The sequence below is a fragment of the Geotrypetes seraphini genome, chromosome 8 (assembly GCF_902459505.1).
Source record: "Geotrypetes seraphini chromosome 8, aGeoSer1.1, whole genome shotgun sequence".
NCBI lineage: Eukaryota > Metazoa > Chordata > Amphibia > Gymnophiona > Dermophiidae > Geotrypetes > Geotrypetes seraphini.
The window spans coordinates 149943771-149966404 of record NC_047091.1 but is presented as its reverse complement, the minus strand read 5'-3'; the positions used below and the strand labels follow the sequence as shown (position 1 = coordinate 149966404).

Sequence of the window (22634 nt, the reverse complement as noted above, 5' to 3'; positions counted from 1 at the left end):
TTATTATAAGCCTGGTTGTTGTTTTTTTTTTATCAACTATTTTCTTCCTGTTTATGGTTTGTCGTTTCCAGTTCAAAGACTGGAAGTTTGTTTTGCAAAACAAACTCGTATTAAGGATTTTTGTAACTGCATTACTAAAAATCACGTTTTTCATACAGATGGGGATGTGTGTAAAAAAAATGATGGGCCCCGGGTGTCACATATGCTAGGTACGCCACTGACTGGGATGGTGCTATATAATATGAAAAGATTCCAGCCTGCCAGGTATAATTCTCAGAGAACCTGCTAGACTTTGCTTGTTTAGCCAGGGTACCTAGGAGGAGAGGTACGGTAGAGTCACGGATTAGGAACAAAACATGTATAAAGCAGCGCCTGTATGTTTCGAGCATGCATCCCGGATACAACAGGGAATGGTGGGGGGCTGGCCTTATCTTTTCTGAGGATGGGGGTGGCTGCTCTCTTTAGCCAGATGAGGTGGGGCTGCATCATTTCGGAACCCAGAGGGTGCAGGTTCAGAACACTGCTCCGGCCCCCTATTGCACCCTCCACTAGTCTACCCGGACACAAAAGACGGAAAGCAGGATCGGCCATTTCTGAGCGATCCAGCTCGTCGCTTCCTGGTCGCCGCCGGCAGCCGTCTGCGTCCCCACTTCCCCTCCCCAGCCCAACTAATAACGAGGCAAGGGGCACTCTTTTTCCTCGGGGAGGGATCTGGACGAGGTGCCTCCTTAGGGTGGGGCTTCACAACAGATCGCTCTGTGCGGCTGCAGCTGGCCCCGTGTGTTCTGCTGAGCCGGAGCGCGAGCGGCATCCCTAGGCGCGAGCATGTCTAAGGACCCCGAGTCCATTATGGAGGCCAAGGTGCTCTGGTATCCTGACTCCAAGAGGAACACACAGATGGACAGATTCAGAGCCATCGTGAACTGCAGCTTCGGGCTGAACTTGGGTGAGTTGGGGGTTCAATAGGAAGATAGAGGTTCCCAGTGAGCGAAAGGAAAGAAGGCTGGGGGGGGAGGGAGGGATGAGAGGCGAAGATGGGCAAGCTGGGACCTAGGGTCTAGTGATTGATGGCTAAGTATGAAGTGAGTGGGGAGGGCTAGGGACTAGGGAGCTGGGGCAGGCACTGGTAAGGAAGTGAATGGGGAAGGCTGGTACTGTCAAAGATGCTGGGGAGCTCTTGAGGGCTGATGCTTCTCAGAGGAGTTCTTAACTGCTTGCTGGTATTGTATTTGCAGACTGAGCAGTTGGTGGATGTCAAGCCAGTCTGATAAAAATACTGGCTTTAACCTGAGAGCTAGCCTTACAGATATCTTTGTTTTGGGTTTTTTAAGGTACAGTAGGGGGTGCAGATCACTGAGAATTTCAGCTGAAAAGTGTTTTATATCTGTTTAGCACTGTTGGGGTGTATAATCCTAATCTAATCAGGATTTCTGAATTGCTCTGATCCAGGTTCAAGACAATTTATAAAAAAGAGGCCCAGATAGAGATGGGGAAAGAAGTTGCACCTCAGAGATACAGATACCTATTTGCAAGAAATAAACTGTTAATATTTATAGCCTACATCTGAGAATAAGGGAATGAAGGATTAGTTCTGGTGATTTTTGTGCTTTCTGCCATGTCCTGTAAGGGATACATTTTCTAATATCTGAGCCATCAAAATAACCACAAGACTAGAAGGGAGTCTAGTGGATGGAGAGCCAGAGTTAAAATTCTGTTTCTGTCACAGACACAGTGATCTTGGGAAGTCTCGTCCTGCCTAAATATTCATAATTCTGTAAGCATTGTTTGGAAAGGTGTGCACTGCAATCAAAACTGACTAGCTGCTATCAAAACTGTTCCTCTGCACACAAAAAATGAGGGTTTGGGTTCTAGACACACATAAGTCCTGTTTTTGGTTGCTCACTTGTCCCGTGCATTCCACTGTCACACCATGACAAATGTATAAGCTGAATGAATTTTGTGATACTTAAGTACAGTTTAGCTCTTTTTATGTGATCAGTAGCACCTTCCCTAGTCCACGTCAAAAGCCGATCCTCATTCTTGGCAAATTTACGTGGGCCCATATGCTCAAAACTCATCGTGCCTCTAACGATCAATGCTAAACCAGTTTAATGTCGAAGTATTTCAGCTATGAGCTATTGATGCCCAAAACGTCTAATTGTGGTCTGTTCCATGGTTTGTATCAGCCTCTGATATGTGAATGGATTACAAGCTCATCGATTTGGAAGAAGATATCTTCTTCTTCAAGGGTCCCGCGGGAACAAGGGGGCATCCGTGGAAAATCAGGGGTGGGAAACTGCACGGGGACACCAGGAAATTCTTTTTCACTGAAAGGGTGGTTGATCGCTGGAATAGTCTTCCACTTCAGGTTATTGAGGCCAGCAGCGTGCCTGATTTTAAGGCCAAATGGGATAGACACATGGGATCTATTCACAGAGAAAGGTAGGGGAGGGTCATTGGGGTGGGCAGACTAGATGGGCCGTGGCCCTTATGTGCCGTCTATTTCTATGCTTCTATCAGCACTCCAGTCGATGTCCAGATGTTGTACAAAATGAAATTTTTGACAGGTCTGGAGGCGCTGGTAGTGTTAAAAAAAAAAAAAAAAGCGCTACTATTCAGCACTTTTTATTTTTCTTTCTAATGAGCACAGATGATGTGCTACACATGGGGGGATGTTTGGGTGTCTGAGGTAGGAGGCAGTGGTGATTTTCAGAGGGGGGCAGGTGGCTGAGACAGGAGGGAGTGAGCTTCCCTCCTGCCCAAAAAAAATATGTATGTTTGGGTGGAGGAGGGGGGCTGGTGGGGTTGGGGGGGGGTATCCCGGCACAATTTTTTTTATTTAAATGTGCACAGGTATGTGTTTGTATGTAACAAGCACATCTGTACCCATTTAAAAAACCTCTTCCTGCCCCAAACAGCTAAGCGGCAGGTGGCTGCTTCGGGGCTTCTCCTGCCACTCAGCTGTTTGAAGCTCTCCCTGCCAGCTCTGCGCATGCGTTGGTCCTTCTCCAACGACTGATCGGATGGGATTATGGCAGACCTATGTGAAATTGTTTTCAACATCAATTGCGGTTTTCAAATCGGACAGTTCACTGGCACTACAGCAACCCACAGGATTTTAACGGCGATTTTTAGAGCAGTGTTCTTCAACCACCGGTCCATGGACCTGTGCCGGTCCACAGAAATTTCCTGCCGGTCCACAGAACCAGCATGTGCATCAGGCCCAAAACAGTGTTCTTCAACCGCTTGTCCTCGATGCGGCGTTATTGTCGAGCCAGCTCCCTCTTCCTAACTGATTCAGTGCACAAAGCCACGGGCATCCTGTGCCTGAACAGGAAGCCTTCTCTCTGACGTTGCAACGTCAGAGGGAAGGCTTCCAGATGAGGCACGGGACGCGCAAGGTGCAATTAGTACTATTATGGGGGCGGTGTCTGGGGTGGAGATTGGGTAGAGATGGGCGGGGTCTGGCCCACAACTTAGCCCAGTGTTCTTCAACCGCTGGTCCACGGACCGATGCCGGTCCACAGAATAATTATTTTATTTCTGCAGGTTGAAAAACACTGTTTTAGAGCATCCGGCTCTGTCTGGTGTGTGTTAGGGATCTGTACTAAAGCTCAGTGCAGGGTTTCTGTGTGTAAGCAAATTGAATGCAAATGAGCTGCATGCAAAAAATGTTCATTAGCGGGAAGGCATATGCTAAATGCCTATGTATATATAGTAGGTCTGAGTTTCTGGAGTTAGATTTGGTGCACCAGAAAATTGTTCCCGTTAAGCTGAGTGGGAGTCCTCCAACTGCCTTGCTGTCGGGGTGGGTGGGGGAGTGTCACTTCAATATTGTGTTTTCAGTCACTAGAAACAGGCAGGTTCCCTAGAGTCCCACAGAGTTTGCTTCTCCCCCACAGTTAAAAATGATAGTGAACTAGCAACCCCCACTGTCATCTAATTCAATGTCATCCTCCCCGGAGCGAGTCACGGCACCAGTGATACCGGCGTCCAGGCCACAGGTATCGATGCAGGCCTTCAAAAAGAAGCTCGATGCTCTCTTTAAATTGGAGTTTGGGGACATGTTCCAGATGGCAAACACTAAAAGGATGCAGAAGATGAAAGGGTGAGGCAAACTGATTCACTGTATTGTATTGCACTGTTAATAATTGAAAACTAATAAAGATTTACGAAAAAAAAAAAGAAAGCATGAGGCAAACTGGAAACAACCACAGCAACCGCACACCTCCCGGATTCGGGTTCAATTACAGGATGGCAAGAGGGCCTTTAAAGCCATTTACATAAATAAACAAAATATGTGTGAATGTCCAGCTTTGGCTCATTTAATTGCCTCCTTTTTAAATGTAGCTTGTTCGCTTACTGCTGTTTTTCTTTCTGTTATTGTTCAAAAATGAAAACTAAAGAACAGCACATGTTTCTTTTTTACTTATCCTTTTAATGCAGTGTCTCTAGCATGCCCTGACGGGACCCGTTTCGCCCACAAGAGCTTTCTCAAGGGTTCATAAAGGAGCTCTTTTTCAGCGTCCTTCCTCATTTGGGGCTAGAGTGCAGATTAACACTGCATTAAAAGGATAAGTACAAAAGAAACGTGCTGTTCTTTAGTTTTCATTCTCTACTTTGTTGGGTTTTTTTTTATAAATCTTTATTGATTTTCAAGTAGTAACAGAGCATTACATATAACAAATCAAGAAAAGCACTTTGAACTTACAAATAATTGAAAGCAATATTTTCTCCCACACCTTTACTTAATCAATAATATAAATGCAATTATTCTTCCAATAACCCATTCTTATTTAAAATAATACCCCATTCCCACCCTGGATGTGTACGGAAATCAGACAAAAATAAAAGAGAAATGATAACTATATAGAAGCAATAAAAGATGCCAATGGGCCCCACACCCAGATAAATACATTACTATGCCCCAAAATTTCAGCATTCATTTTTTCATATTTGTAGCTGGAGCATAAGTTCACCCACCAGAATGGAAAATTAAGTTGATCATAGTTCTTCCAATTATGTGTTATTCCTATCATTCTCTACTTTGAAACTTAGGTTTATATCATTCAGCTGCTTTGGTTCCTTTATGCCAAGGCTACTCAATTTCAGTCCTCAAGATCCACAGACAGGCCAAATTTTTAGGATATCCCACAGTGACTATGCATGAAGGAGATTTGCATGCTTTGCGTCCTTTGGCATGCAAATCTCTCATGCAAATTCATTATGGATAGCCTGAAAACCTGGCCTGCCTGTGGACCTAGAGGACCAGAACTGAGTAGCCCTGCTGTATGCTCTTCAAATTGTTGCCTTTTTGTCTTTATGCTTGGGTTTAAAAGAACTAAAAAATTATCAATCTGCATATTATGAGTTCTGTCTAAAAGTTTTAGAGAAATCCTGTGCAGGTAATAGGGGTGTGACATTGGGTTTTTAAGAAGGTTCACTTCCGTTATAAAATTAGTCTGAAGTTTTTGTTTTTGCATGCAAAAATGCTGATGATGGGTTTTTGCTTTTTATGTTTTAGCTAATTATGATGATCTTTATCAATGGTCTGTGGAATTCTACCCAGAATTCTGGGCTGAGTTTTGGAAGTTCAGTGGCTTGGTATACTCGTGTCTCTATGATGAGGTGAGTCCACTTACTTTTATGCTTCAATTCCATAATGTAAATATGGCTTGCCAATGAAAACATCAGAGGATATTAATGTTACACTAAAAGACCTAATACTATAATTGGTGCTAAAAATTGTACATGAAAATTTGGGTATGCATCCAATTTCCATGCACAATTTAATTGACTAAGAAGCTATTTAGTGCTGATACTTGGGAGCTAATCAATTATGGTGGTAATTGGCATTAAAATTTATACACACTTTTTTTCGGGTGCTAGGATCTATCTGCATGTAAATTTTACACATGGTTCCAAAAAACATTACATTACATTAGGGACTTCTATTCCGCCTATACCTTGCAGTTCAAGGCGGATTACAAAAGAGCTAACTGGACATTTCCAGTGAAGTTACAACAGTTTTGGGTTTTTTTTTTTGATTATAAGGGAGGAGAGGCCCATTGTCCCATTCCCACTGTTTCTTTCTACATAATTTTGAGCACCATTTATAGAATAGCGTTTAGTGTGTCTTTTATGTTGGCGCCAATTTTTTTTTTAGTACCATTTATAGCATGAGTTCTATGTGACAGTTGGAAGATGATCCATCTTTGACCTGTTTCATGGATTAATGAGAGAAAGCCAACATGGATTAGTCATGGGAAATCTTGTGTCGCCAGTCTATTTGGATTTTCAAAAGGCATTTGATAGACTACTTCATGAAAGACTTCTGAGGAAATTAGAAAGTCATGAGATAGGAGGTAATGTCCTATTATGGATTGAGAACTGGTTGAAAGACAGAAATCAGAATAGATTTAAATGGTCAATATTCTCAATGGCGAGCGGTAAATAGTGGGGTTCCCCAGGGGTCTGTGCTGGGACTGCTGCTTTTTAACATATTTATCAATGATCTAGAGATGGGAATAACTAGTGAAATAATTCAATTTGCTGATGACACAGTTGTTCAAAGTTCTTAAATCGCAAGAGGGAAGGAACAGATCCAAGATGGCCTCGGTACAGACGTTCTGAGAGCGACGCTGTAGACTGCTCCAGACATCACCTTTTTCTTAGAGATTCGGTGGCTTGTGGCCCGATTTTCTGACTGCGATGCCGAAGAGAAGGGGCAGGAGTGCGGCTGGTGCCTCGCGGCGCTCTGACATGCCCTCCCTCTGCAGACTTGATGATCTGTTGTGGCGGATGCAGGGTGCAGCGTTGTCCATGTCGGAGAGCAGCCCGTTGGGAGCACCCGGGTGGAGTGAGGCAGGGGTTGTCCCTCCCGGGCTTGAAACCACCCTAAGCCCCGACGTGAGAGCCCCCACCTCCGCGACCTCGGTCTACCAGTTCTCCAGGGGTAGAGGAAACCCCAGAGAAGGGAGAGGTCCTTTCCCCAGAGGCAGTAAGACCAGTATTGGAGACTGTGAAAGCAGTGCTCCCTGACCAGGGAGCAGCTGCAGAAGAAACCAAGGTAGGACAAGCAGACGGAGGTGGATTCTAGCCAGAATCAGACCAGGACAGCTTTTCTTCTCAGGACAGTGAGCATTTTTACACCCAGCAAAGGTTACCAATATGGGAGAAACCAGCACAAGTAACTTTAGACTCACTAACGAATAACCTATAAAATTCTGCTTTCAGTATTTAAAACGCTATCCACCAACGAACCTCAATTTATAGATCGGCTACTCATCCCTTACAACACAACACGTTCACTCTGATCCGCATCTCAGGGACTGCTAATGATTCCTTCTCTGAAAATTATTGGAACCAGACGTCACGATATATATTCTGTAATGGCCCCTTTAACCTGGAACGCCTTGCCTTTACATATAAGAGAAGTTAAAGATCTCTGCAAATTCAAAAATAATTTAAAAACTTTTTTTATTTAAAGATGCATTTAATGTTTAAATAATTTATTTCAAACAATCCCAGTCCTATTCCTCATGTTTTTCCCTTATTTGGTTTTTCTTTTCTTCATAATTATAAAAAATATTAATATTGTAACTGTCCTCTCTTACTTTCCATTCCCTTATGTATCTGAGTCTGTTTGTTCTGTCAGTTTGTTTTTAACCCTTTTTAATGATGTACAATGAACTCTTGATCTATCTTATATTTTAATGTTACTCGCTTAGTTTGTAATAAGCGATTTATCAAATTTTAATAAAAATTGAAACTATGGGATTTGATTGCTAATTTTACTAAATCTCAGTCCCAATTTCCAATATATAGAAGGGAAATTGATCCAACATACTAGAGAGCTGAAAGATCTAACAATGGATTTGACCGTCTCAAAGGCTTGAATTCAAAAGTTTGATCAAGATATGCTTACAGTTAAACAAGTGCAGGAGTCCCTAATTAAAGATAACATTAATCTCAGGAAGAAATTGGAAACACTTGAAATTAATTCCCGGAATAATAACTTGAGACTTATTAACTTTCCTAGATTAACTTTGGTTACTCCTAGGGAAATGCTTAGGAGATATCTGACTGAAATATTGCAAGTTTCTGAGGAAACTTTACCACCATTTACTCAAGTGTATTACTTGCCAAATAAAGATGGGACTCAATTGAAGTCTAAAATATCGATTCAAACACCTCTGAATGTTTCTGAAATTTTAGAAAGACAGCTGTACCTTCTACAATGGTTGTGACATTAGTTCTCGCAATAGATAAAGTATGGGTATTGAGACTTTTCTTCAAAAACAAACAGAAAGAGTTTTTTGGATGCAAAATACAAATGTTTCCAGATTTTTCTAGAGAAACTCAAAAGCATCGTAGAAAATTTTTACTTTTGAAACCTGGAGTTACTTTGCTGGGAGTGACGTTTTACTTAAGATATCCTTGCAAGTGTATTATTGGCTTCCGTTCAGTTAAATATGTTTTTTTTGAACCTCATCAGTTAACTGCTTTTCTGGCTTTGTCTCGATTGGATAAAGAGGAGTCAACAATAGCTCAATAGTTTATATAAGCTGTTCATCACATCTCAGTTTTGTCTGTAATTTGACCTTTATAACAATTGGGTTTTTTTTCCTTTTTTTCTCACTTGATGTAATCTTGGTTCACATTTTGAAGACTTGAGTTGGGTTAGTGGCAAGAATTTGCTTTTATGTTGATTGTGATTCATATTGTATATAAGTTATATCTCTACTGACCAACTTTCTGTACAAGTGAATACTTGAATGTAAATAAATAAATAAATAAAATTGCAAGAGGATTGTGAAAAATTGCGAGAGGACCTTGAGATTGGAAGACTGGGCATCAAAATGGCAGATGATATTTAATGTGAGCTACCCTATGATGTCTAAAAAAAAAAAAATATTAATCTTCATTTCTATTCGAGGAGAAAGGACCTCAGACAGGTTTTTTAATGTATACAAGTCAGCTGCAACAGCTGTTCAGCTAAATAAAACCTGTCTGCAGTCCTTTCTCCTCGAATAGAAATAAAGATTTTATTTTTTTAGACATGAGAAGAAATTTCCTTCCTTTAATGAACTGATCACATCTCTCTATTTTTGAATTTTATCTTTGAATTCCACTTTTGGATGTAATTTGATACTTTTGTCCAGGCATGCAAGCTAGGATATTTTGCCATGTATCTGTTGTGGGCGTCCACATACTTGGCAGAGACATTGCCTTCAAACAAATAAATCGCTGTCACTTCCTGGGGGTTTTTTTTCATTTCAGTTTAGACAAGTGCACTGTACCCACTTCCTCTTTGGATGCTGAAGCTTCTGAACTAGGCTTTTTACGCTAATGAAATTCAGTGGAATTCAGACCACATTAATACATTTGGTAGGAGGGAGCATTATTAATTATGAGCTGGGCCTTAACTGTTTCTCACTTCTGTGCTAGATATATGGGAAGTATATATAGTCCTAAGGTATGGACAGCCAAAGGTGATTTAACATTTCTTTCACAATAGCCACTTCCCTTTTGTCTTGTGCAGTTGTCCTTTTTAAAAATTTTAATCATGTATGTCTAATCCTCCTTTTTAAATTTTAATTAATTTTGAAAATTGTATTATATAAACCGCTTAGAAAGGTCAAGCAGTATAGCAAGACTTAATAAAACTTGAAAACCCATGAGCCCGTTGGGACAGAGAGGGAAATTCAAAGTACCTGATTAGATTTTTGGCCATTACATAAGTCAATTTACTTGTTTTGTAAACTGCCTCGAATTCTTTGGGAGATTTAGCGGTATATAAGACACCACATTAAATGGGAAATAAATAAAAGCTTCTGTGGTCATTCCTATTGTGCATCCCTGCAAAAGAGTAGAGAAATTCACTGTCTCCTTGGTACTTCGTCATGACTCTCTCTGGTTCTTAAGAGCCACAAGATGAGCTTGATTTTCATGATATCTGCAATACATAATCATGAAATACAGTGTTCCCCTGGTCGTTCACGGTTGGCGGTTTGCGGTCCCGGTCATTCGCGCTATTTTCCAACTGCGAACCGCTGACAAAGAAAGAGCAGCAGGAGAGAGCAGCAGGAGTGCCGGTGAGTGCAGGAAATCGCTCGCTGTATGCTCCGACCGCCTCTTCCTGCACTAAGTCGGGCCTTATCCAATCAGGAGCTGCTTTGACACGCAGCTCCTGATTGGTAAGACCCGACTTAGTGCAGGAAGAGGCAGTCGGAGCATACAGCAAGTGATTTCCTGCACTCGCTGGTGCTCCGGCTGCTCTCTCCTGCCTCTCCGGCTGCCCTCTCCAGTCTTCCCCATGAAAAACCGTATTCACGGTTTTTCAAGATTTGCGGGTGTGCCTGGAACCCTGCGAATATCGGGGGAGTACTGTATATTTGAATCCAGTTTGTCTTACGCAGAGAAGTCTCATACATAGTCATTGTTTGGGGCACAGCTGGCAACCCTTCTCTAGGCTTTTGTGTCTGTTATGCACACACTGCATCAAGTCTGTGTGCAAATAGAAAAATAGGCGTCGGAAATGTAGGCCATGCGGTCATTGCTCAGTATGCGACACCTCCTTTGAAGGAGACCAATGGACTCACCCCTCTACAGGTAACACCTATAAGCTTAGTTCTAATACATCATGCATCTCTACTCATGTAATATAGGTGATCACATGCCCTTGCGGCCAAATTTATGTGGGGTGTACATCAAGAAGTGGCTTTAAAATCCAAACTATCACCTTAACTGGTCTATATGGCAGAAGCATGAGATCTGCACTCTATAAGATCTTCTTACTCATAACAACTGGATGTCCTATAAGGAAATATGTAATAAATATAGTCTGCCACCCAACCAGTATACTAAGGGCTCCTTTTACGGAGCCGCGTTAGCGGCTTTATCGCACGCACATTTTTAGCGCATGCTAACCCCCGCGCTAGCTGAAAAACTACCGCCTGCTCAAGAGGAGGCGGTAGCGGCTAGCGCGGCCAGCAAATTAGCGTGCGCTATTACGCACGTTAAACCGCTAATGCGGCTTTGTAAAAGGAGCCCTAAATGGATGCAACTAAAGCAATGTGTTAGTTCAGCATTTCCAGATTTGAATAAATTAAAGTCTACGCCTGACCTTCTACACCAAAGCATTACTATCACTCCTCTCAGAGGCGTTGCCTCTAAATGGTATGGATTACTGTGTCGAGCTCTACCGGTATCTGTATCAACACTGATGAGTTCCTGGCAACCTGATTTAGATATATCCACAAATGATGAAGTATGGCAAGTGGCGTGGACAAGATTATTTAATTCATTCTGCTTCAGTACTTCAATCAACATACTTTTTTTTACATTGGGCTCACTGGACTCCACAGCGGATTGCTAAATTCTCACATAACGTTTCTAATTTATGTTGGTCATGTGAGAAATATGTGGGTACATTGCCTCATATGATATTTCAATGTTCTCAACTCAAGATTTATTGGGAAAGAGTTTGGAATACCATTTCCTCGATATTAATGATCCAAGAGCCGCTGAATCTTAAAATTATTGTTTTAGGACAACAGGGCCTCATTCAACCCCTTTCTGAGCCCAATGCTAACATACTATTGTTCTTGGCCATTAAAAACATTTTGCACTGTTGGAAGAATCTATCCAAGGTAGAGAATGGTGGAACACTGTATGTATTACTAACAAATATGAAAGTGTAATTGCAGGAAAACATCGTTCCACTAGCACATTCCTCAAAATATGGAGCCCTGTTCAAATCTATTGCGCTTTAAAAAAAAAAAAAAAAGAAAAAATATTATTAGGATTTTATATACCGCCTATCAAGGTTATCTAAGCGGTTTTACAATCAGGTACTCAAGCATTTTCCCTATCTGTCCCGGTGGGCTCACAATCTATCTAATGTACCTGGGACTATGGAGGATTAAGTGACTTGTCCAGGGTCACAAGGAGCAGCATGGGATTTGAACCCACAACCCCAGGGTGCTGAGGCTGTAGCTTCAACCACCGCGCCACACACTCCTTCCAGACCATTGACAAACAGATTTTCATAATATATTGCTAATCTTAATTTAGATAGCTGATGTTCCTCTTGAAAGTTCCATATTTTAATATGATTGCTGTGTATCATATGCCGACAATATATGTGCTGGTCCCCTTATTCATCTGATATATCATTTTGGGCTACTTTTTATGAAGGTGTGCTAGGGCCTTAACGCGTGGAATGGCATGCGCGAAAATGCCATGCGCGCTAGCCGTTACAGCCTCCTCTTGAGCAGGCGGTAGTTTTTCGGGTAGCGCGCACTATAGTGCGTGCTAATCTGGTGCGTGTGCTAAAAACGCTAGCGCACCTTTGTAAAAGGAGCCCTTTATGTAATTATATAGAAACATATATACATAATGATTTGTACATTTGATCTATTTTTTGTCTTATTTATTATCTGTATTTGTATTGTTTTGTACATGTGATTTGTTTCTTGTTTTATTTCATATTTGTACATTTAGCTTATAAAATTAATAAAAACATTGGAAAAAAAAAGAAGTGTCAAAAAGAGACTAATTAATAGAACACCTCAGCTGCTTAAACACTCAGAAAGTTTCTGCTCCTATGGTCTCTCACCACATTACTCATAATCACTCATTTTCTCAACTTCAATGGTGTGTTATAGAACAGATTTCCACCAATTTCAACGGTGATAAAATCTCCCGTTTATTGATACGAGAAAACTATTGGATTTTTCATCTAAAAGTTTTATCCTTTGGGACACAATGAAAATCTGGATCGGTGTTTTTTGACAGGATTCCCTGTTTACTAGATACTTTTGCCTTTTGGATACTTAAAAGTTATATATAAACTTTTTTTATTACATTTTTATAACTTAGGGCTCCTTTTATCAAGGTGCGGTAGGGGTTTAATGTGCGGAATACCGCACGTTAAACCGCCTGCCACGCTAGTTGCTAACACCTCCATTGACGAGGCGTTAGTATTTTGGCTTGCCGCGGGGGTTAGCGCGTGATGAAATGTCGGACGCACTAACCCCCATAGCGCACCTTGATAAAAGGAGCCTTTAATCTTTTAACTTTTGGGGTATGAAGACAGCTTTATAGAATGCCTTGGTTGTCCACAGATATTCTGGTTAATAAAGTTTGCTGACGACACCAAGTTCAGGGAGTGCGTTTGCCTTCGTGGGGCTTTTTAACAGTGTCAGATTTTTTCGGCCGCCATATTGCATTGATTATTGTGCTATGGAGGAAGCAAAATCTGTTGTGAACTTACCTCCAACGCTTTTTTTGGACAGGTTTTCCTATCATTTTTTTGAACTGGCAATGATTCAGAGGATTTAACACGGAGGGGGTTCGGCTCCTGAGGAAGACGGCGAAACGGAGCTCTGTCGGGTCAATCTAAACAGACAAGACAGAAACAGTATGCTAGCTCTGTCCTCATCCGCATAAGCCCTGAATACTTTAAAATCGGAAGTGGCTAAATCTGAGTTTGCAGGAATGGGACAGAATTCACAGGGACGGGACAAGGGTATTATGACGGGTGCCTGTGTATTTCCGTCCATGTGGACTAATATATCTCTGATGAATCTTGCTGAACAATGTCTTGATATTCTAACTCTACCCCCCAAAATATGAACATTGGGGGGGGGGGGTGTTCAATGTGCTTCGTAGCAGTCTTGACTACTGTCCCAGAATAGCAAGCTGGGAGGGGTCATTCTTTTTTCAATTCCAAAAGAAAGGCAGGATATTTTATGGATATCTGATGTTCTTCCTGCAGGTAGTAGACAGGTCAAAGGGAATCGCTGATGTACCTGAGTGGTTTAAAGGGAGTCGGATGAACTATGCAGAAAACCTTCTGAAACACAAGGACAACGATAAAGTTGCTCTTTATGCTGCAAGTAAGTATCTACTGATGCTTATTGGAATCTGGTCTGAAATGTAATATTTATAGATCTGTTGTTTCTGATCATTTTAAATAAGGGCAGGTGCAGACTAAAGGCTTTACAGAAACGCTAGCTGCTTCCAGGTCATAAGAACATAAAAATAGCCTTACTGGGTCAGACGAGTGGTCCATCTAACCCAGTATCCTGTCTTCACAGTGGCCAATCCTGGTCACACGTACCTGGCAAAAACCCTTACGGTAGCAACATTCCATGCTATCGAACCAGGGCAAGCAGTGGCTTTCCCCCATGTCTGTCTCAATAGCATCTGGACTTTTCCTTTAGGAAATTGTCCAAACCTTGCTTAAAACCACATCCTCTTGCAATGTGTTCTAGAGCAGTGTTCTTCAACCTATTGACACCTATGGACTGGCGGAAACAAAATAATTATTTTGTGGACCGACACCTGTCCGCGGACTGGCAGTTGAACACTGGGCTAAGTCGTGGGCTAGATCCCGCCCATCTCCACCCCAGACTCCGCCCCATAATTGTACTAATTGTAACACCATTTTTTCCATTCATTATTCATATACACACACACACATACACTATAACAACATTTAATGGTTAACCACAAAATTAAACTACACAAAGCATACTGTATGCTTCTCAATATTCATTCCTACAAGAACACAGATAACCCCTTGCAAATAAGGGACAAAAAACTAAAAGTACTAATAAACAAACCCTAAGATGCAAGACTCTGCATGCAGTACAACCCCAGAGGAAAAGAAACAAAAGCATTTCTTCCTGAACAGACAGCAGATGTAAATCAATCACTAAATTAAAAAATAAAATAATTCCCTCTACTGTTGTTGTCTTCCTTCCTCCATGCTGTGCCTTGCCATCCGACCTGTTCCTGCCTGGCCGTTTTATGCCGCCCCCCGGAGTTGTGTTCAGGCCGGCTCCCTCTTCCCCAGTGCTGCAGTGCACAAAGCCATGGGCAGCAGCTCCTTGCGCGTCCCAGGCCTTGTCTGGAAGCCTTCCCTCTGACATTGTGACATCAGAGAGAAAGCTTCCGGTTCAGGTGCAGGATGCGCGTAGGAGCCTCTGCCTATGGCTTTGTGCACTGCATCACTGAGGAAGAGGGGGCCGGCCCGAAGACAACGCCGCATCGATCACACTGTGGACCGGCGGCTAAAGAGCACTGTCTGGGACCCGATGCACATGCCGGCCTTGTGGACCGGCAGGAAATTCCTGTGGACTGGCACCGGTCCATAGACCGGTGGTTGAAGAGCACTGTTCTAGAACTTAACTATTCTCTGAGTGAAAAAAAATTTCCTCTTATTGATTTTAAAAGTATCTACTGTAACTTTGTGTCCCCTAGCCTTTGTAAATTTTGACAAGAGTAGAAAATTGATCCACCTGTACCCGTTCTACACCACTCAGAATTTTGTAGACTTCAATCATATCTCCTCTCAGCCATTTATTTTCCAAGCAAAAGAGCCCTAACCTCTTTAGTCTTTTCTCATATGAGAGGAGTTCCATCCCCTTTAATCACGGTCGCTCTTCGAACCTTTTCTAGTTCCACTATTTTTTTTTCCCCAGATAAGGCATTGGCGTAAGAGGGGGTGGTCTGCCCTTGGCGCCATGTTGGTAGGGGTGCCAGCACCCCTCCTTCTCTCCACCCTCCCCGCCTCTTTCCATTCCTACCTTCCACACATGCTCTTTACGACCCCGTTGGCTCTCCCGCTGATGTCTCTTCTGGGTCCCATGCACAGGAAGTGATGTCAGAGGGAGAGCTGACGGGATTGCAAGAAGCACATTGTTGACAACCGCGAGCAACAACTTCAACTAGAGGAACAAGGGAAGGGGAGCATACATGGCAGGTGGGATCAGGGAAGGAGGGGAGGGGCGCCACCAGCTCCAGTGCCTCTCCCTTCCTACGCCACTGAGAAGGCAACCAGAATTGAATGCAATGCAGTACTCCCCCGATATTCGCAGGGGTTTCCGTTCCAGGAACCCTGGCGAATATTGAAAAACCGCAAATACGGATTTTTGCCTGGGGAGGCAGGAGAGGGCAGCTGGAGTGCCGGCGAGTGAAGGTATGCTCTTCCTGCACTAAAGTCGGGCTTCACCAATCAGGAGCTACTTTGACATGCAGCTCCTGATTGGTGAAGCCCGACTTTAGCACAGGAAGTCCCAGTCGGAGAATATTGCGAATGATCGGGACCACAAATTGCAAATGACCAGAGAAACACTGTATTCAAAAGCTCTCTCCACCCCCCCCCCCCTTTGGCTTGTGTATTATTGTGTACAAAATCAGTCAAAATAATGTAGAACCGAGTACAGCCAAGAGCTTTACCAAGTTACCACAGTTCTTTCTCTATTATATGCAGTCCCTTTAATTAGAAGGCCAACCATTGGGGCCTATTGAATACTGAACATGACTCATCTCCAAGTTTTTGAGCACAACCCAAAAGTTAATCCTAATTTAACCACCCAGGCATCTGGTCACTTGAGGTAATACAGTGGATTTCTGCAACTCTATCCTGGTTCATTATGGGACTTGATATGCTTATTTCAGTTGGTGGTATTAGGGACAATAAATAGAACACTGAATTTAGTGGTAAGGTCAAAAACAGGACTAGCCAAACCCTCCCTCTTGGAACTGGGTAATTCGCCAGCTCTGAAGCAGTGGGCTGAGAATCGGAGAATCTGGCAAATCATTTTCACTCTCTATTGTCTCTAGTAGAAACCGGAGATTCCAAGGGTGGACTGCTCAGAAAAACAAGATTTAAGTTTTTTTTACAAGTGGATAAAAAGGTTCACAAATGGAAAAAGTGTAAAAAATAAAAAATAAAAATTTAATGCTTTGGAAAGGATAGAAACAGTGGAGGCAGTATTAGTAGGGTTACCATATTTAATGATGGACAAACCCGGATGCATTGACCCTGCCCTGTTCTGCCTCCAGCCCTGCCCCTAAAAAGCCTCATCTCATTTTCACCCCCCTAACCTCCAGGCCGCATCTAAAGAGCCTGTGGGGATGCATGTGACATCATCCGCACATGTTTGCTGCAGGCCACCTAGATGCGGCCAGAGGTTGGGGCTTTCCAAAACTTGGACAAACTGTCGGCAGATAGAGTTAGAGGCCTTTGAATCTGGCCAAGAACAGGTCATTAGAAACTTTAGTAAGGGCAGTTTCCGTGGAATGCAGCGGGTGACAGCTGACTTAAGTGGATCCAGAAGAGCATGGGATGAGAGGAAGTCCAGGCAACGATGGTGAACAGCACGTTCATGTAAGTTGGATAAGAAGTTTCAAGTTTATTAACTTTTAATATACCGACCATCAACTGGTATCTATCCGGTTTACAGTAAAATGTTAAAAATAGGGATAAAAGATTATATTTATAAAAGGAGTAAATGAAAGTGTACATTAAGGACATAAACTGGACGAACTTGAAAGTGATGGTAAAAGGGGAAGGGAGGGGTAAAGTTACATACTTAGGAGAAGAAGAGAAAAAGAAAAAAAAAAAAGAAAAAATAAATGAAGATTGAAAGAAAGATGGAGGGAAAGGATAAAACATTTAGGGTGGGATCGCTTCATAGAAGCGGTTGGTTGAGTAGGAAGGAAATGCTTTAAGAGCAGATGAAAGCATCTCGAAATAAGAAAGTCTTTAGGCTTATCTTGAATCTATCAAGTTGTTTTTCATGGCGGAGAAGGGGAAAAGGGAGATGGGGTGATAGTTGGGAGGGACACATGAGGTCCAGTGAGGGTTCCTTGAGGGGTGTGACTATGGCATATTTGAAGGCATCATATAAATGTGGGTTCCCTGTTATTATATAGAAATGCCCTTTATATACCCCTAGTCTTTGCCCTATAATAATAATAACTTTATTCTTCTATACTGCCACAATCTTGCGACTTCTAGGCGGTTTACAGTCAAGAGAGCTGGACATTCAGTGAATTACAATATGCAGATAGTCAGAGGAAATACAGAGAGCAGAGATTTTAAGAAAGCAAGAATATAGAATTACAATTTGCTGAGCAAGAGTATAAGATATACAGTTTGTAAAGTAATGTCCGATAGGACCTGTTTGGAATAGGCCGCACATTTCAGAAAATACAGCGAAAAATTAAGATATGATAAAGATAACAGTTTATATTTTATTTTTCTTTCCAGCTTATGATTTATCTTTAATCTTATCTATTGTTTTGCCTTTTGTCTTTGTTCTGTTCTATTTCTATCATTTAAATTTCTCCAGAATTCTACTGTTCAACGGCTCCCCCTTCTGCTTCTATTCCTTTCTCTCCTCTCTTCTACCTTCCAAAGTATTTAGATCAATGCTGTCTTGTTAAAATGTTTATTTTATTTTTATTTTTCCTCTAACTCTACTTTTCACTTCTCTATTACCCTCCAGGTACTTAAGTTAGATTGTGAGCCTTCGGGACAGTAAGGGAATTTTTCAAGTACCTTTCTTATTTCTAATCTTAATGTATATTTTCTGTAAACCGCTTAGAACCTAACGGATGTAGCGGTATATAAGAAATAAATTACATTACATTACATATGTATCACAGTACCGTGAAATTCCATGCGGGCTTAGGAGAGGAGAGAGGAAAAGGGTAGGACACTATCCAAATCCTATATACCTCTCGTCAATTCCGTTCCTCAAATTACCGTATTTTTTGGTTCATAAGACGCACTTTTACCACCCCAAAAAAGGGGGTGGAAAATTGGGTGCATCTTATGGAACAAAAACAATCCCCCCCTCCCAGTACCCTTTAATAACACTGCCCACCCGCCAGCCCTTCCTTTTAAAACATCCTTGCCCGCCCGCCTGCAGTACCTTTTTAAATGCCCCCTGAAGCCTGGTAGTCCAGCAGAGTATGGGCCGGCAAGAGCTGTTAAAAACTCATCATATGTGGCACTTTAGTTTTGCCACGGCGTTTTTTTCAGGCTGACGCCATTACAGGACAGAAGTTATGGAGCACAAGTCCTAGTGAGGATGATTGCATAGTGACATGGGTCACATCAAGCTTTCTGCCAAATGTTCAGTTATAGTCATTTCTCTTGATCTCCTGACGAAGCAACAGGCGAAACGGGCCCCGTTGAGATCATGATTGTGAAGTTTCATTGCTGTTTGAAGCTAAGTTCCACACTTATAATGTTTACAGAATATTTATGATATTTATAATATTTATTGTTTTAACATAAGATTTTGCATTAAGGTTGGTGAGTGGTGATTGACCAGTGATAAATTAATCCCCCAAATGGATCAGTTTAGGCTGCCCTATAGTGAGTTGGGGAATGAATTTCTGAGGTCCCACCACAAATGAGTTTTATATTTTGAATGAAAGCTCAGCCTTACCACTCTTTTCCATATTGATTAATGAATTATTTATGATCTTTGGCAATGGTTATTTCACGAAATCTTAGGAAATCCTTAACTGAGTGGTATCAATAGCCAATATACACAATATATGCCATATAATCCACTCAAATGAAGGGGTCTATATTCGGTTTGCTTCTAGCAATTGTTGTTATTCATAGTTTTTATCATACTTTTACTGCAGGAAAAGGCCTCAGAGTCTAGGAGTACTACGCTATATCGATTCATCGACTCGAAACAGTCCACACAAATACTCCATCGTTCAATCACTGGCCAAAAACCTGCACATTTTTACTATTTATTTCTTATCTTTTTAACCTTTTATCTTTTATTTTAATATATGACTTATAGCTCATAAACTTTGCACCAAATGTTTAAGTATAGACCACTTCAAAAGTTTGAAAAGAGCCAACAGAAAATTACTTATCTTCAGTGTTTAGATTTCTCTTGTACTCTGTTATTCACTCTTTTTAGATTTATCTGTGCCGTATCAAACTACCAGAACCAGGACTGGAGCCTTTTCACACTACTGGAACCAGAACCGGAGCCGACACGGCCGGCGTTTCGTGGACCGTTAGTGTGTCCGCTGCTTCAGGGCCAATTATAGGGCATAGTGGTATAGCCTCTCGATACTCTGTCAGAAATTTCAAAATTCTGTCTGAAAATTTCTGACAGAGTATCACAAGGCTATACCAAGTTGACCTTGGAGAACTGATAAGCCCTTCATGCAGCCCTTCCCACATGAGAGACCAGAATTCATCTTGCCACTGCCTTTCTCTTTTGAAGTGCTGGAGAGTTGATGGGCTTAGGCCTGATTAGGGGGGGGGATGAGTGTGGGAGCGCTGGGCTGGTGATGCTGGTGGTGCTGGTGGAGCTGGTGATGCTGGTGGTGACTGAAAAGCCTGGGGAGAAGAGATGTACTGAGTGCAGGGGAGGAAATGACCTAAAAAGAGAAGGGCTGGATTATATTGTGTTTGGGCATCGCCTGGTATTTCAGGAATCTTGGAATAATAGTTTGTGTTTAGTTGGCAAATTAAGTGAGCAGTTAATGCAAAAAAAAATTTTTTTTTTGTTTCTGTGAATAACAACTAATTTATGTAACTAGTACTGTAAATATTTGAAATTTAATATATAAATAAAAACCAAAACAAGCAAACCTTAGTTGCATACGGATTTAGAAATAAAAATATCCACTTAAAATGTGGTACCAAAATATCTAGGAAAATTATCATTAATTATTTAGTCCACAAAATTTTTGATCCAAGAAAAAGTTTTTAAAAAAAATTGGACTAGGTAGACCATAATTAAATTATCATTTAGGGGTCATTTTTGTTAAGGTGCACTAACCAATTTAGCGTGCACTAAATGCAAAGGCGCCCGTAGAATATAATGGATGCCTTGGCATTTAGCGTGCACTAAAATCAGTTAGCATGCCTTAATGAAAGGACCCCTTAGTGGCAGCTCTTGTTGGCTCTCTGTAAGTCATGGGTGTAGTGTCTCATTCAGATTTACCCATTCTTGTGCTTTTTTTTTTTTTTTTTCTCCAGTGGAAGGTAAAGAGGAGATCACCAAAGTAACTTTTGCAGCGCTAAGACAGGACGTGGCCTTGTATGCTGCAGCCATGAGGAGAATGGGAGTGACGGCAGGAGATCGGGTTGTTGGTGAGTAAACTTCACAAAGAAAATATAACCAAATCCTAAGGCAGACTCTAGGAAACTCCCTTTTGGGCCCAATAACGAAAATGATGTGAAAAGGGTAGTTTTAGAAAATTACTCAAGACACAATTATTTGTAGACGCCTTTTTCTAGTCAATAATTTTTCAGTGTTGTTGATTGTAGAAGCATTCATGACTTTGTAGAAGCCTTTGGCGTTACTTTATGGATATGTTCTCTGAGGATTATTTGTTTGTTTGTCTAATTATGTTTTTTTAATGTTATGTATGTAAATTATGTAAACCGTTTAGTTTTATTTAAACGGTTTTGAAATTTTAAAAATAAATAAATAAAATATTTCTGACAAGAATTTGGAGACGTCTCAAAATTTTCTCTAGGATGGATGAAGACTGCCACACAGTGCAGGTTACTTCCCCTTGCCTTTTTTTAGTTTTTAGGTTTGTACCTGCCGTGATGTGCCTGAGAGAAATAACCCGGGGATGTTTCGCAGTTAACACCTTCCTGGGTGTAAATCCGCGACAGCTTTTCCCTGGAGTTTCCAGAGGTTGCTGTGTGACTGAGGGCTTGTCCGGTTAATACTCTTAAATTAAATTATAGAATTATTTTCATTCTTTGCTCAGTTTGGAGTTGGACTTCATCTCTTTTCCTTAATCTTTGTAGACTTCTTGGGGTGAGGGAGGTTCTTTCATTTGTTGAGAGAAATAACCAGCACCGCACAACAGTTACAACCCTGACCAACTTACTAGGCAGACTGGATGGGTCAAGTTAGTTTTTAATCTGCCACTATCTTCTGTACTATGGAGGTTCTAGGTGGTCCTTTTAATCGGATGGGAGATGAGACTAATAGCAGAAACCTTCCACCTGATTTGTACCATAGCTAAAACAGAAGATGCTTCTGAGATTCATTGCTGAATCTTATTTGTGATCACTTTGCTAAAGTTTGAGTGTCTCAGATTGTACAGTTTTTATGGTGCAGTAAAGTGCTGTGATCTGATTTTATTACAAGCACCTGAAACATGATATAAATAACATGTAGAATACATTGGGTCACTGAAATGAGCAAAACCTAGTGAATATCTGCTTTGTACCCATGCTTGTAAATAAGGTAAAAATGCAGAGAAAACGATTCAGGGGTGATATGATAGAAGTCTATAAAATAATGAGTAGAGTGAAAAGACTAGATATGATTCGCTTGTTCACTCTTTTTCCAAAATGAGTGAACAAGGTGCACTAGCATTTTTAGTTCATGCACCAGATTAGCACGCACTAGCCAAAAAAATACCGCCTGCTTAAAAGGATGTGGTAGTGGCTAGCGTGCACGGCATTTTAGCGTGTGCTATTCCGCGCGTTAAGGCCCTAGCACACCTTTGTAAAAGGATCATTAGGTCTAGGGGACATGCGATGAAGCTACTAAGTAGTAGATTTAAAACAGACTGGAGAAAATATTTCTTCACACATGCAATTAAACTTTGGAATTCGTTGCCAGAGAATGTGGTGAAATCAGTTAGCTTAGCGGGGTTTAAAAAAGACTTGGATAATTTTCTGAAAGAGAAGTCTATAGGCCATTATTGAGATGGCTTGGGGAAATCAACTGCTATTCCTAGGATAAAGTTACAGACTGTTGGTCACTAATTTTAATTTTGGCAGGAAAATCCCTTTGGTAACAACTTAAAATTCTGGT

At 41.5% G+C, this 22634-nt stretch overlaps 1 protein-coding gene across 2 annotated transcripts in view; it reads left to right on the top strand.

Moving 5' to 3' along the window:
* The first annotated feature begins 461 nt into the window (after window positions 1-461).
* Window positions 462-22634, top strand: part of AACS (acetoacetyl-CoA synthetase) — a 132011-nt gene continuing 109838 nt past the window's right edge. Inside the window, exons 1-4 of one of the 2 annotated variants that reach the window (XM_033953560.1) lie at window positions 462-946; window positions 5525-5628; window positions 13784-13904; window positions 20828-20941. In XM_033953560.1, the coding sequence (XP_033809451.1) occupies window positions 826-946; window positions 5525-5628; window positions 13784-13904; window positions 20828-20941 (460 nt within the window). In that variant the 5' untranslated portion in view covers window positions 462-825. The remainder of the gene's footprint in view (window positions 947-5524; window positions 5629-13783; window positions 13905-20827; window positions 20942-22634) is intronic. The other variant, XM_033953559.1, reaches the window with a different exon arrangement.